Source organism: Protobothrops mucrosquamatus, unplaced genomic scaffold (genome assembly GCF_001527695.2).
Source record: "Protobothrops mucrosquamatus isolate PMUCROS unplaced genomic scaffold, P.Mucros_1.0 scaffold2886, whole genome shotgun sequence".
NCBI classification, from domain to species: Eukaryota; Metazoa; Chordata; class Lepidosauria; order Squamata; family Viperidae; genus Protobothrops; species Protobothrops mucrosquamatus.
This window is the reverse complement of record NW_015388914.1, coordinates 95,370-110,713: the sequence shown is the minus strand read 5'-3', so window position 1 is coordinate 110,713 and position 15,344 is coordinate 95,370. Positions and strand designations below refer to the sequence as shown.

Here is a 15,344-nt window from a genome sequence, read left to right as displayed (position 1 = left end):
GGGACAGCAAAGGACTATGATAACAAAGAGAGCCAATTTGGGGTAGTAGTTAAGGGCACTGAGCTAGAAACCAGAAGACCATGAGTATGAGTCTAATCTTGGACATGAAGCCAGCTGATGTTTTGGGGTCTCTCTCAGTCCTAGATGAGGGCAGTGGCAAGCAATTTTCAAAAATATTGCCAAAAAATTGTATGAACTTGTTCAGATGGTCGTTAAGAGTCAAGACTGACTGGAAGCACACAAATAATAAAGATGGCAAAAAAAGGTCTGAAGTATAGTGTAGTTCAGATGCTGAGGATGAGGGTAAGATGAGATGTTTAGCAACTCTTAAGTCCTCTAAACCTTTGCTGCAATTAAAAAGTCAGCAGATCCATTTCCTTTTGATCCATTTCACCTGTCTTTTTCTAGACCTATGGCCTGCGGTGACTAAGTTTGGGCGTTAACCAAGCATTACGAATTCAAAGCCTTCGTGGCAACAGACATAACATCTATCACAAAAGCTGCATGTACAAAAGAAAAGAAAAAACCCATGTCTTCCACTGGACGGGGCTGTGCTTTTGAAAACTGCTGTAATTTGCAATTCTTCCCCTGTTTTAATATCTTATCTTGGTATTGCAGGCAAACTGGAGCACCTCCCTTTGAATCTACTTGACAAAGGTGGCCGTGCTCCTGGTACATTGTGATTTGGGAGCAGGTTATCATCACTGCTGACCTTTTGTCCTCTTTCTGTCCTTTTCAGAAATGTCAGCTCAATTCCTGACCGATTCCTCTGAAGTTTGTTGAATGGAAGCATGGACTGTTGAAGAATGACGCCCGAGTCCCTCAGCTTTGGGTCTTTCAGCGTTGGGGCCTGTTGCAACCGCCAGTGACGCCATGGCCCACCACAATGTCAGTTTCCAGCCTGAATCCTCAGCACCACGTTCGGACTCCAAGGAAGAAGCCGTGGATCGCAAGGAAGAATCAGCCAGTACTGAACCCAACCCCTTAGACTGCGTTATCTGCTTCACCCCTTATGACCAGCTCTTTAAACTGCCAAAGGAGCTGAGCTGCAGTCATGTCTTCTGCCTGGAGTGCCTGGCCCGCATCAATGTCTCTTCAGAAGATGTCAACGCCATCACCTGCCCCGTCTGCCGGGCACCCACCGTCTTGCCCCCCCGCAAGGGCCTGCCGGGGCTTCCCACCCGCCGCGACCTGCTGGAGCAGCTCACGGCAATGCCGGTGCCCCCTGGCTCGGTGCGCTTTGATCGTCGGCGGGGTCTGCTCTACTTGCCAGGGGGGAACAAAAGCGGGGCTCAAGTTGGAACGAAGCCAGGACCTCCGCTCAACACTGTCAGTTTGAGTGTCGATGTCGGGAGGCCCCCACCCCCAGGATCAGCCCGGAGACTGGCCATCTCGGGCTGGCCGTTCTATGCCGCTCTGTCGGTCGCTTTGCTAGTCACCGTCGCCCTGATAGTCTGTGGCATCTACATCTTCATGATGCCTTCTATGTACATTTCAGTGGGAGGATTTCCCAAAGGGAACCACAGCTCGGCCTTTGGGAGAAACGAATCTAGTCCAATAAGCTCTCCCTCGCCCTAACACTAACAGATGGGCTTTCTGCCCTTCCTGCATCCACCTGTGATGATTGTGCTGCTGGTAGTTTCAGATTCTCCAGAAACTCCCTGGCCGCCTCCAGTTGTCTGCGCAGGATGAATGGGAAGATAAAGCTTAACTCTGTCTGCTAATCCTTTTCATCTCTGGAGGCTGTGGCACCAGCACTTTATTGGCGAATCACTCCTTAGACTTCTGCTGGCACTTTCTCTCGCAGTCATCTTTGGATGAGGTGAATTGGAGAGGTTGAAGTTGCCCCTTTGCTGTTTTATTGCCCGTGGGAACAGGCTGGTAGAAAAACGGAGCCGTGTTACACCTTCTTGGTGGATGGGAGACATTATTAATCCGCCTTAATTGGCACCTTGGCAGAGACACACAGCATGCTCTTAAAGTGTTGCCAACCTTCCTTATCCTGGTGCCTTCCAGGCATGCTAGTTCATTAACTCCAACCCCCTCCAGGAAATTGTAGTCAGCTGTCGGTGCCAGGCTGGGAATATCATTTCAGATGAAGGGAACAACATTTCAGGTGCCCAGGCCACTGCCAGCTTGAAACTCTTTCTCCAATCAGGAATGTAATGCAAGACAGAATATGATGGGGTGGTGGTGATAAACTCTTAGAAAACATGCTTAGAGAGAAGCAAATGAGGAGGACGTTTCCAATTGGCCTTTTCTCCTGAACAGCTGGTGGAATCTGCTCTGAGGTTTTGCTTCACAACTGGATCTGGCACATCACTTCCAGGGATTGAGGTTTGTTTGGCAAGGTGCCTTCATCCTTGGCAGCTGCACTTTCACTGTCCTTGGTGCTTGGTTGGGTTTGTTTGTTTTTTTTTTTTGCTTTCTAACCTCTCCTCCTGGACCTAGGGTACACTACTCATAGGAGCAGCTTGGCAGAGAAGTTCACTTGGTGTTGGGTTCAGCTGTGGGCAACTTGCTAAAGATACCAAGGTGAGATTAACTGTCAATGCTGCTCTGGAGTTCTGGCGAGTGTGAACGTAGAACTCAAGTCTTGTGGATCACAACGGCCTAATGAAGGACTGTAGGGTTATCACTTCCAGCTTCTTGCTTGTTTTTGCTACTTCATTTTTCTCCCATGTTCTGTGGCCTGAACAACTGCATGGAAAGCAGGAATCCAAAATGCCAAGGTTTCCCTAACATCAAACATGTAACAAAGGGAGGGGGCTTTACTTGCTCTAAGATACTTGCGGTGTAGCCATAAAGGCCCAAGACTCAGAGGGAGAGATGGGGTGGAACAGACCTGCGCAAAAGCAGCCTGTGGTAGAGGCTTGGAGATTTTATCTCCAGCTCAGAGTCATATTTTTAGTGGGTTGTGGTTATTAATTGGCTGGGGGGGAAAAAACCCCATCTGGCTTTGTGTCTGTGCCTTTAATAGCAGCAGAAAATGCACAGATCAGCAGATAAAGAAGAGAAGCAGTTATGGGCAATTAATGCAGGTCAAATTACTCTGGAACTCAATAGAATGGATTGGTTTAGGGAAGGAAGAATGCCAGTAAAATTCTGCAGTCTTCAGGTTTTGTGCCTTAGAAATTACTCTTTGTTTTTGTTTCTTCTGTTGTTGGCCACTTCTGTAGCAGGATCACCTCAATCCTGGAAATGCCTCAAAGCTGTTTCACCATCCTGTGTATAGGAAATCTGTATTATTGGGGGGAAAAAATACTTAATTGTAAAAATACTGGCCAGCTGCTTAGAACTTGAGACTTGTGATAAGGAAATTTGGAACTGAAGTCCAAAAGCCTAGAATTCTGTGCCCATTGCCCTAAGAAGTTTAATCTTCTTAAATGTTTTGTCTGCAATCACAAATAACCATTAAAAGACTTTCACACATTTCTTAATCATGTCGTAAGGACGTGTTCTGGGTTTATGACATATGTAATTTTTTTCTCTTCCTGGTTGACCATGAGCTGAGCAGCCTCCAATGAATTCATCACCTGGGACTGACACCTGAAGTTCAACTAAATTACTGTATTGGCATTTGTATCTTGATTAATTGATCATTGCTATTGATGGATCTAAAAATGAATATCTTCCTTGGGCAGCTTTTGTTTTTCCTTTGCCTTCTGCCTTTCCCTCAAGCAAATTATTCTTTTCAGCAAGGTATCTAAACATTATAACTTCTAAGGCAGTGGTTCTCAACCTGTGGGTCGGGACCCCATTTGGGGTCGATCGACCATTTCATGGGGGTCGCCAAGTAAGGCTGTCCGCCATTTTTTTTGTCCGCCATTTTTTTTGTCTGCCATTTTTTCCCCCTTTTCCGGCAGGTGCCTTACCTCCCTTGGGCTGAGCCAGCTGGTGGTCGGCCTGCTCTGTCTCTGCCACTTGCCAGCTACGCCTCGGCCAGCGCAGGGGGCGGAACCACGCATGCGTGGTGCTCCCGGGCAGGGAAAGTCCTCGACTTACGACCGGTTTAGTCCTCGACTTACGACCGGTTTAGTCCTCGACTTACGACCGGTGGGGTCGTGGCATTAAAAAGGTTGAGAACCACTGTTCTAAGGTCACAAACAGATGAAAGACGTACATAATACAGCAGCGTTTCTTAGAGGTTTTAAAATCTGTGAACTTCTAATTTCAAAACTTTGGGAATTGAAATCCACACACTTGATTCTCAAGGTTGAGAAACACTAGAGAACATCAGAATTAACAAGCTAGGCTCTTGGTCTGCTTGTGGAGGCTATTTAGCTATTTACCAGGCTGTGTGGGTTCAACTTGGCTGCATTTATTGCCATGCTGATCTACGCACATATGGGCAAAAGCAAAACAACAATGCTTTGGAGGATGGGAGCCTTGCTCTGAACTTCTAAATCCTATACATCAGTGGCTTCCAACCTTTTCTATACCCTGCTAGAACGCTTCTGATATATTCTCGTACCCCTTACAAAAGTTCGAAACAACAGCAACAAATTATGCATATACACTATAATTTTAAAACCCCAAGTTTTCACACCCACTGGAAGATCGTCTTGCACCCCAGGGGGGTGCAAGCAACTCCGGTTGGGAACCCCTGCTACATCTAAATCTACACTGAGATCCAGTTTGGCCTAGTGATTAAGGTGCCAGCCTAGAAATCAGGAGGTTATGAGTTCTAATCCTCCCTTAGGCCTGAAAAAATGTCAGTGTCTTTGAGCCAGTCACTCTCAGCCTAACCCACCTCACAGGGTTGTTGTTGGGAAAATAGGAGGAAGGATTATTGACACCTTGAGTTATTTAACAATGTCACGAGTGATTTAACAATAATGAAGGGATAAAAATCTAATTAAAAAATACCTCAACCACTACAAACAGGAACTTCTAAGAGTCCTTTTTTGATGGGGAAGAAGCTCCTCATTTTGGATAAACAGGAAGTTGAGGTAATACCAGGGTAGGCTCCTGGTAGTTTCCAATCTATCTGGCTGCCCCCGATCTAAGGAGTTAAAATAATTTTCCAACTTTATTTAAATCTTACATTTAGCCTCGAGAGAGCTATGTCTGCAGTGTATAAAAGAATGGACTGATTTCTAATTATACTGAAGAACTGTCCTGACGCGCAGCCACCTCCATCAATCTCTACTATATTGCCATATTATTCCATAGCTGTTTTAACTCCAGGAGCTGGGCATTATTAAATAAATGATCATCTGTGCCTTAGGGCTACTGAGCTAATTCATCTGTTCATTTGTCGGCAGAGACCAAGGTTGTATTTTAAAAGAGGCTTTTCAGATTAGTCTAGCCACACTCCTTTGCTTCCTTGGCTCTGCTGCAGCAACAAAGCTAACACACAATGACACACACGCGCACGCACACACTCTCTCCCAGTGGCATCGACCAGCTCTGTTTTTAAAGTAGTAACAATTTGGAAACAGTCCAAGTATACCTGCCTTCTCAAACAACTTAAGTTTTAAAAGTCTGCAGTAGCAGCCAGTTATGGTTGGCACTAACTGGCTATGTCTTTTAATCAACAAGTCCACCAGCAGTGTTTTTTTCTCTCTCTTTAGGCTCTAATTTCTTACAAACTTATAAGAGGACCCCAGTGAACTGGGTGAAACTTACGTTAGGGCCAAACGGCCTACCCGTCCCTCATTCCCAAGAAGAATGGTTAATAATCAAAACTGGTCCAGGTTTATAAGCCAAATTATTTAGATGGTGCTAGATTAAGATGCTCTGGAGTAACATGCATTGACTACTATATAGGTAGTCCTTATGACCACAAAAGAGCCCCAAATTTCCATTGCTAAGCAAAATAATTAAGTGAATTTGCCTCATTTTATGACCTTTCTTGGCACAGTTGTTAAGTGAATCACTACAGTTTAAGTTAGTAACACATTAAATTTATTTATTTATTTGTTTGAATTTTTATCCCGCCCTTCTCCTTACGGACTCAGGGCGGCTGACAGCCTGGTAAAACAGATACAAAGATAAAAATGCCCACTTTAAAACCTAATTAAAATGAAATATTTGATGTCGCCTGTGTCAATTTAAAATTATTCTTAAAACCCCACTAAAAATTCCCCTAGGCCAATCCCGCTTGTTGGAAGAGCCATGTCTTAAGGGCGCGGTGGAATGAATCAGGCTTTCTCATTGACATTGTCAGAAAGTTGCAAAAGTGGGTCACATGACCCTGGGACAGGCGTAGGCAACCCTGGCTCTTTTATGACTCATGGACTTCAACTCCCAGAATTCCTGAGCCAGCCCATGCTGAGGGAAAAGGGAGAGGTTTCCAAGCTGAGCCATGCTGGCTCAGGAATTCTGGGAGTTGAAGTCCACGAGTCATAAAAGAGCCAAGGTTGCCCACCCCTGCCCTGGGACATTGCAACCGTCATAAAGACATGCCAAGTGTTCCAATTTTGATCACTTGACCATGGGGACGTGTGAAATCCTAACTGAAAAATGGTCATAAATCACTTTTCCAGTGCTGTTGTAACTTCAAATAGTCACCAAATGAATGGTTGTAAGTTGAGGACTACCTTCATAAGAGAACAAATGGGTTGTACCTACACATTGAGGGAGAAACATACATGGCATCAACACTGCTTTCATGAAGAATTCCCTTTGCTCCATCCCTTGTTACTTTGGGTTAGGCTCATGTTGCAGGAGATAGAACAGCACCATAAGGTTGAAGACATTCATACCGTTCACAGATGACACACAGGCACTTGTTTCGTATGGTATAATTTTACTAAAGAACATCTGTATACTGGTGGAAAAGTCTGGCAGGCATCTGGGCTTCCCTCGCCATCCTAGGCAGCATCCACCGCTTTCCACATCTGCTGGGACAATAAAGTGCTCCAAATGGGAAAAGCATGGAGAGGATCTGCATGCAGAGGTGCATACATTCGTCAGACTGTGGGCCCCAGTTCCCGAATGTTCATCAGCAACCTAGCCAATCCTTATCTTCACTGTAGCTCTAGCACCCTACATCCCTTGTGTAGACGAACCAAGATGAAGGCAATAATGGCAATTAAATATGATCTAGAAATTCTCCATGGCCCATTGTCAACCGAAGGACACATTTCCAAGCATGAGCAGATGCTGCTGAGTAAGGACTGAAATATTCGTAGAAACAACTCCAAGCTAACATTCTCACATCAGGCAATGCCCGTCCCCTCATATCCAAGGAACGGTGCTTACTTTCTTAAAGAACTCTGCTACAGATGGACAAGGCGTTATCTTGTGGTTAATTAATTACCACCTGGGCAAAGAAATCACCTGTTACGTTCCCTCTCCTGTCTCTAGCAATAGCCTCTATCTCTGAATAAGGGCTCCACCTTCACCTTTTGAATTTTTCCCTTTGGCTTTAAACCTTCACCTCCATCATTGCATCACTCTTCACCTTTACGTAGATGTGGCCCAGCTGGGACGCCTCACGGTCCCATGATTGCACAGGAATGATGGCAGAGGTTAAAATGTGACATGGCTATGATGTGCTATCATCAGAGCCAGCCAGGTTGTGCATTTGTGCGGTTGCTTGTACCGGTAGCCAGAATCGGATCGGGAAAGTAAGTTAAGTGCTTTTGATAATGAAACGTAATCAGTTGCAATCCAATCCAACACCATGGAACTCTTTGGGGTTACATGAAACTTTTTTTTTTTTCATACCAAAGTGCTTAGAAGACTCAACTATCGGCTGCAGGAAGACTGTGCTACAGACTGGCTTGGAACAAATAGACCCTTTTGCAAACAATCAGGTTGCAGCAAAAAGAGGGGGGGGGAATGTAAAGAAAACCCTTGTGAACTATGGTAGGACTATCAGTAACGCAATATAATTGCCACGTCACAACTCAACTGTACAAAAATTGACGTCCCTGTATGCTGTATCTACTGGTATCTGTATCTAGGTTAAGTTTACAGAGGAGCAAAAACTGCACCAGTTTCCAATGCTCCTTTCAGTCTGAATTTCTTCTTGCCCCCTCGTATTCTTGCAAGCACCCAGGGCACGCAGACGGGGAGTTTGGCTTTACAACGGCCACATTTCCAGTTGCTCCCTTCCCAAGCAGCAACATTTGAAGAGTAGTGAGATGTGTGTGTGTGTTTGGGGGGGGTGGGGGGAGTGTAGATGCGGGTGGTCCCTGGCATTGCATACTTCTAAATTAAGTCTCCAGATTTTCCACTTGGATTTCCAGGCTCCAGGGGAAACAGATGGACAGACACGAAGATATTTTACAAAGATTAGGGATTATGATTCCATTTCCTTTCTTTTGGGGAAAACAAAACCCCCCCTTCCCAGCCGGCTGTACAGAGTCCCCACCCACCAGATGCCCGTTCCCCGGCGGCCCCACTCTCCCTTTCTCCAGATGTCTGCAAGGTCCTTCACTTGTAGAGCAGGTGGACACGGCTCCCATCACAATTGTTGCGTCCCAGCTTGTCAGCCTGCTCAGCCACCAGGCAACGGACAAGTGGCAGGCTGGGCTGGTAAAGGTTGGGGCCAGTGGCTGCTGAAGCGGAAGCTGAGTTGTTGAAATGGTTGTCAGCCGCGCAGTTGGAGGAGCGCCGCCGGGAACGGAGTTGCTGCCGATCTTTCAGCTGCTGCTGGAGCTCTGAGACACGCTCTTCTTTCTGTCGGGGAGGAGGGAGGGAGGGGTCTATGAAGCAATGGGGCAAGACCTACCCCCCAGCATCCTGGTGGAAGGGATGGATGTTGGCGCAGATTTTATTACGTGCCATCAAGTTGGTATTGACGCTAAATGGTTTTCTCCGGGATCTGTCCCCAGTTTGTTCCTCTAGAACAGTGATGGCGAACCTTTTAGAGACTGAGTGCCCAAACTGCAACCCAAAACCCACTTATGCATCGTTGGGTGCCGGGTGGGCGTGGCCCATTGGCTGGGCATGGCCCATTGGCAGGGCGTAGCTGTGGTGATAACGGCAGACTGGGTGGGACTAAAAAGTTCAATCAATCAATTCCAACTTTGCAAGATCTTTTTTTTTCCCCGCGAAAAGTTGAAATTGACTGATTGGACCTTTTTTGGGGGGCACACGGTGGCGGAGGCCTAAAGCAAAAAGGTTTTATAAAACCCAGCTGAAAGCCTAGGACTGGGGCGATGGCGCTTGTGCCCACAGAGAGGGCTCTGAGTGCCGCCTGTGGCATCTGTGCCATAGGTTCGCCACTACTGCTCTAGAATTTAGATACAGGAAGGAGGCAGCTGCAATCCTCCCCACCCTAAAAACACCCCACCAGAACCAAAACTCAAGTCCAAGGAAGTTGCTCAGCAATCAAAAGGCAGCCCAATTCTTATACTCGGTTCTGTGGATTGCTCAAATAGTATATTCTAAGAAGGGTATGGAAGGTGATCAGGAAGAGTAAGCAATGTTACGCCACGTTCTTAGTCTTTATAGAAAGTGTGGCCAGTTTGCGCCTCCAGGGTTGCATTCTCCACCAATGATCACTGAAAACGCTCGCCACGGAGCTTCGCACAATTCTGAGGAAACTCCCCTCCATCCCAAAAACATAGAAAGAAATCTCATGCCATCTCCCATCATGCTTTGCCCTCTGCCCTACAGGTTGTCTGTCTGGATCAGGGGTAGGCAACCTTGGCTCTTTTATGACTCGTGGACTTCAACTCCCAGAATTCCTGAGCCAGCCATGCTGAGGGGAAAGGGAGAGGTTTCCAAGCTGAGCCATGCTGGCTCAGGAATTCTGGGAGTTGAAGTCCACGAGTCATAAAAGAGCCAAGGTTGCCTAGCCCTGGTCTGGATCTATGAAAGTTCTCTACTGGGCATTATTAAGCTGTGCAGAAAATACAACTGAGAATGGAAGGACACCGGACTGATCATCACTCCCTGGCTGCCCCTCCCCAGATACATACGGTCCCCACCTCGGCAATGATCTTCTCCAGTTCACGGTTCTCCTTCTCCAACATCCGTGATTTCTCCTCCTCGTTGTTGTTGGTGGAGGAGCCAGTTTTCATGGTGTCTTGCTGCTCGGACTGCCATTCTCCCCGGGTGATAAGACGCCGCATCTGAAACAGGAACCACACTTCTGCAGTTCGTGGCTAGGAAAAGGCTGCGCAAGATAGCCAGAACAGGAAGACCAGATGTGCTTAATTTTTTCAGCTCCCTTCCTGAGAAGGCCATTGTCTGGGATGGGCTAGACCAGACCTGGGCATTTTATGGCCCCTGGGCCACATCTGGCTCTTTGGATGCCCCTGTCCAGCCCATCGAAAATTGGAAGTCAAATGTAAGTGTACACCATGCATGCAATACAACTGCATTGCTTTTATTTTGAAGGCAACTATTTTTTTTTTCAATTTATAGATGTGCGTGCATGTGTGCCTATGCACTTTCACGGCCCTTTTGATTTGGCCCTCCACAATAATCCCAGTTTTAGATGGCCCTTTGGGAAAATTAATTATCCAGTCCTGACCTAAAGAATGACTTATGCCAGGGGTGTCAAACTCAATTTCATTGAGGGCCGCATCAGCATTGCGGTTGCCCTCGGGGGGGCCGGGGGTGTGTGGCCAGGGTGGGTGTAGCCTACTGAGTGGGTGTGGATGGAGTGGGTGTGGCCTACTGGGTGGGCATGGCCACCTCTACATCGTTCGCGTCAAGGGTGCCTGTGGGGGCCTGGGCAGGAGTGGGACAGATCTGAGGGTCTCTGGCAGAAGGGGGTGGGACCGGGGCAAGTGCCAAGGCATGGTCCATTTCTTCATTCCTCACAAAGGGTGACACCTCCCCAGCATGCACCCAAGGGGCGGGGCCGACACAGCAGGGGCTGGTTCCTCGCTGTTTCTAGACGGCCTTGTGGAGCTAAGAGTGAATGTGTTTCAGCATAGATGGCCACCACAAAATTGTACATTGGCTCCCAGCCGACCTGGGCCAGGGCCAAGGCAGCGGGGGCCGTTCCCTCACTGTTTCCAGAATGGCTTCGCGGGCCACATGAAACCACTTCACGGGCCGCATCCGGCCCCCTGGCCTTGTGTTTGACACGTCTGATTTAAGCGATGTCAGAGGGGAAGTACTTACCTTGGGCACAAACAGCACAACCAGGGTGATATAAGAGGAGAAGACGATGGCAAGTGAGGCAAAGGCAAAGGCAGCATCCTGTTGACTGCTGAGGATCATGGTCACGGGGGCCGTGATAAGACACAGCACCTACAAAAGGGAGAGGCTGCAGGCAGTTAGAGAGCTTACACCGGAAAGCACACCCAGGAAGTCCTACGGCAGGATTTTACAACCTTGACCAACCTAAGGGCGTGTGGACTTCAATTATCAGAATTCTCTAGCCGTTGTAGGGATTGTCAGGAAATTTGCTTCTAGCCTTCAAGGCTCACCCTGCCCCTATGGCCAAGGAGAGATAATACCCTTGACATCATCCAACAGGATAGGCTGGCTTCGTGAAAGCAGATGGTTATCACTGCAACACTAAACACCGAGAAGCAAAGCTTCCTGACTGAGCTGCAGCCAGATGTTCAGAAGCTCCCCCCCCCAAAAGTGTCAGCCCTATTGGGTAGACCACACCAGGAAATCAACTCTACAGGAAGGTTAAAACTACTTTTATTGAGATTGGCTATAATAGAATCGTCCAAGTCTGATTGTATCTCCTACTCCTTCTAAATAGACTATAAATTTAGAATTGTACATTCTAAATATAAATTTGGTAAAGTATATTTACCCTTGTAGTATGGCTGTATTATTATCCTTCTCACCTTTTTTAATATCTTCTCTTATTGGTATCATTATTATAATTATTATTTTGTTGTTTTGCATATACACTGAGAGTCTATACCAGCGGTTCTCAACCTATGGGTCGCGACCCCATTTGGGGTCGATCGACCATTTCACGGGGGTCGCCAAGCAAGGCTGTCTGCCATTTTTTCCCCTTTTCGGGCAGGTGCCTTACCTCCCTTGGGCTGGGCCAGCTGGTGGTCGGCCTGCTCCATCTCTGCCGCTTGCCAGCTACGCCTTGGCCAGGGCAGGGGGCGGAACCACGCATGCACGGCGCTCCCGGGCAGGGAAAGTCCTTGACTTACGACCAATTGGGTAGTCCTCAACTTACGACCGGTTTAGTCCTCGACTTACGACCGGTTTAGTCCTCGACTTACAACCGGTTGGGGGTCGCGGCATTAAAAAGGTTGAGAACCACTGGTCTATACACTAGAGATAAATTCCTTGTGTGTCTACTCACACTTGGCCAAATAAAGTAATTCTATTCTATTATTCTATTCTATTCTATTCTATTCTATTCTATTCTATTCTATTCTATTCTATTCCATTCCATTCCATTCCACTCCACTCCTCCCCACTCTATTCTATTCTTAAAGTATTTTTAGAGTTCAGTGAATCTGCCACTTCCAAAGATTATCTAGACATCCTGAACTTAAAAAAATGTTCTTCCTCTTGTTGCCTTGGCAACAGAGCTTGCATATATGTGAAGACCATCTTCCTTCCTTTTTACAGAAAGAGATCTTACATGCAACCCCAATTGAGGCAAAGTAGCCCAAAACAAGACGACTGCATGACCAGTTAGAAGTGGCCCAATCCCCATTCTAATCCCTGCTAAGGCAGAAACGTTGGCCCAAACCTTGTTCCTTTTCTTTAGACTGAGGAGAAATGGAATACTCTTCCAATTACTTGGACATTGCTGTACCCAGAAGCTCAATTGGCAGAGATGACTGTCAATCATCTGAAACAAACCACTTACAGCCACATTATATATTGCCATGCCCACAGCCCGGTGGTCATTGATCTTCTCTGTGGAGACTCCCTTTGTCTCATAGGCCAGGAAGATGCCTAAAAGCAGGAGCAGCCCTTTGAAGCCGTAGAAGATGCCTGTGGGGAGGAAGGAATGTGAAGGTGGTGGAAGGCGAAGAGATCCCAATGGAAGGGAGGGTGTAGGGGGGAACAACCCTAGGAAGGGTAGCAGTAGATCCTGCCTCCCTTATCAACTCTTTCGCTCTTTGGGTAGTAGGTAGCTCACTTCTTTTATGAAACATTCAAGGAAGCTTGTAAGAAAACACACAGTAATAAAGCAAGAATCAAAAAGAAAATTTAAAAACACAGATTTTAACAGGACTTTAAACCAGCCTCCCCACTCCTCCAAGGATTAAATCTCCCCAAACTTCCAGGTAGCCTAATTGCTGGTCATTGTAGTGAAAGTACCAGATGGAGGAAGGCTTGTCTAATCAATTTCAAAACAGTGTAAAAAAAACAACAACAGCAACAAACATTGAGCACAAACCAAATGTAACAAGGTATGCAATTTATGCCCAGTATTCTTGGCAGAGCCAGCTGGCTGTCTCCAGGATCCCACTCAATCCCGGTCTATGTCTCCATCCTTATCACCTACATTGTTTTTCAGCCCTCGAGCATTTTCCCTCAGGCTTCCCAAAACAATCCCTTTTATTTGGAATGGTAAAATACACGTGTGCAGAAGGAACGCCTGGAGAGACTGACTGGGCAGTAGGCAAGAAACCAAAAAATATTCGGGACACCATGCTTCAGTCCAGAAGGCAGGAAAGTGACCAAGTTGTCCACTAATAATAATAATAATAATAATAATAATAATGATGATGATGATGATGATGATGATGATGATGAAGTTGGAAGGGACCTTGGAGGTCATCTAGTCCAACCCCCTGCTCAGGCAGGGAACCCTATACCATTTCGGACAAATGGCTGTCCAGTCTCTTCTTAAAAACTTCCAGTGTTGGAGCATTCACCGCTTCTGGAGGCAGGTTATTCCACTGGTTAATTGTTCTAACTGTCAGGAAGTTTCTCTTTAGTTCTAGGTTGCTTCTCTCCTTGATTAGTTTCCACCCATTGCTCCTTGTCCTGCCTTCAGGCACTTTGGAAAATAGCTTGACTCCCTCTTCTTTATGGCAGCCCCTGAGATACTGGAACACTGCTATCATGTCCCCCCTCGTCCTTCTCTTCATTAAACTAGACATACCCAATTCCAGCAACCATTCCTTATATGTTTTAGCCTCCAGTCCCCTAATCATCTTTGTTGCTCTTCTCTGTACTGTTTCTAGAGTCTCAACATCTTTTTTACATCCTGGTGACCAAAACTGGATGCAGTATTCCAAGTGTGGCCTTACCAAGGCATTGTAAAGTGGTATTAACACTTCACGTGATCTTGATTCTATCCCTCTGTTAATGCAGCCCAGCACTGTGTTGGCTTTTTTGGCAGCTGCAGGACTCTGCTGGCTCATATTTAGGTGATTGTCCACTAGGACTCCAAGGTCCCTCTCACAGTTGCTACTATTGAGCAAGGTACCCCCTATACTATACCTGTACATTTGGTTTTTCTTGCCTAAATGTAGAACCTTGCTTCTAAACTAAGGCAAGACTGGGCAGGGTTACAGGGCTAGCCAAGGAAAGGAAAAGACACCCGAAACCTCGGGATGAGTGGAAGTGGACTCGGGACAAACCCCTTTCTTTTCCTAGAGAGGCTCACCCAGCCAAGTGTTCATCCTTTCCGAACTGCAGTGCTCCAGTTTGGGTAAGATCAGCACGTCGATGTCACTTTTCGGCTCCTCTTTGGTAAATTCCTTGGGGGGGGAGGAGAGAAGATGAAGACATTGGAAGCAGAAGAGCCAAAGCAGATAATACACTGAACAAGGCAAGGTATGCCGTTAACTCTTTCTTAAGGCTGCACTATAAGGGTCAAGATGATTATAGATAGATATATATATATACCTGTCTCAAGCACACACAGTATGTAGAAGAATGTAAAGAAGCATATATATATAAAGGAATACCCTAATCAAGGAAACACCAAGGAGAAAATCACACACCCCATCAGCAATACTGGCAGGGCAAGCTATTGCATATAAAAAGAGAGAAAACCCCACTTCCTTCTAGCACTGATGACGTCACCTTGCTGGGTAATAAAACACCTGCAAGAAAACAACCAAGCTTAGAGAGCACCAGGACTCCACACTTCAATCCTGATATTCTCTTTTCTAAAGAAGGGTATGGAAGGGGGTGAAACTGTCATTTAACAATAGCAATAGCATTTAGGCTTACATACCACCCCGTGCTACTTTACAGCGCTCTCTGGGCAGCTGACAATGTAATATCAGGCACGGGAAATCAGGAGTCCAGGCAGTTCAGATGAATATAAAAGTTTATTGCACGCTTAAGCTCTCTACAACAGGGGCGCCCAACCCCTGGTTCGTGGACCAGTACCGGGTCGCGGCAAGCCAGCAACCGGGCTGCACAAACAAGCAAAGCCCCATCCGCGGGATGCAGGCAGCACACAAAACCACGCCCCCTCCGGTCCGTGGAAAAATCTCTCTCCATGTTACCCTGGTGCCCAAAAGGTTGGG

The 15,344-nt window shown here is 46.7% G+C and overlaps 2 protein-coding genes across 2 annotated transcripts in view; one reads left to right on the top strand and one right to left on the bottom strand.

The window, feature by feature from the left end:
- Nucleotides 1–873: 873 nt before the first annotated feature.
- Nucleotides 874–1,578, top strand: RNF225 (ring finger protein 225). Its single transcript, XM_015825935.1, has one exon. It carries the CDS (start codon nt 874–876, stop codon nt 1,576–1,578), a length of 705 nt encoding a protein of 234 aa, XP_015681421.1.
- A 6,810-nt stretch (nt 1,579–8,388) lies between these two features.
- The window catches only part of GABBR1 (gamma-aminobutyric acid type B receptor subunit 1), a 44,591-nt gene continuing 37,635 nt past the window's right edge, over nt 8,389–15,344 (bottom strand). The window contains exons 14-18 of the mRNA XM_015825937.1: nt 14,471–14,564; nt 12,716–12,843; nt 11,038–11,166; nt 9,891–10,034; nt 8,389–8,634 (exon numbers count right to left, since the gene is read on the bottom strand). Coding sequence (XP_015681423.1) covers nt 8,389–8,634; nt 9,891–10,034; nt 11,038–11,166; nt 12,716–12,843; nt 14,471–14,564 — 741 coding nt within the window. The remainder of the gene's footprint in view (nt 8,635–9,890; nt 10,035–11,037; nt 11,167–12,715; nt 12,844–14,470; nt 14,565–15,344) is intronic.

Bases quoted from the DNA above. Each gene is read 5' to 3' on its own strand.
- RNF225 (XM_015825935.1), top strand. From the start codon at position 874: ATGGCCCACCACAATGTCAGTTTCCAGCCTGAATCCTCAGCACCACGT.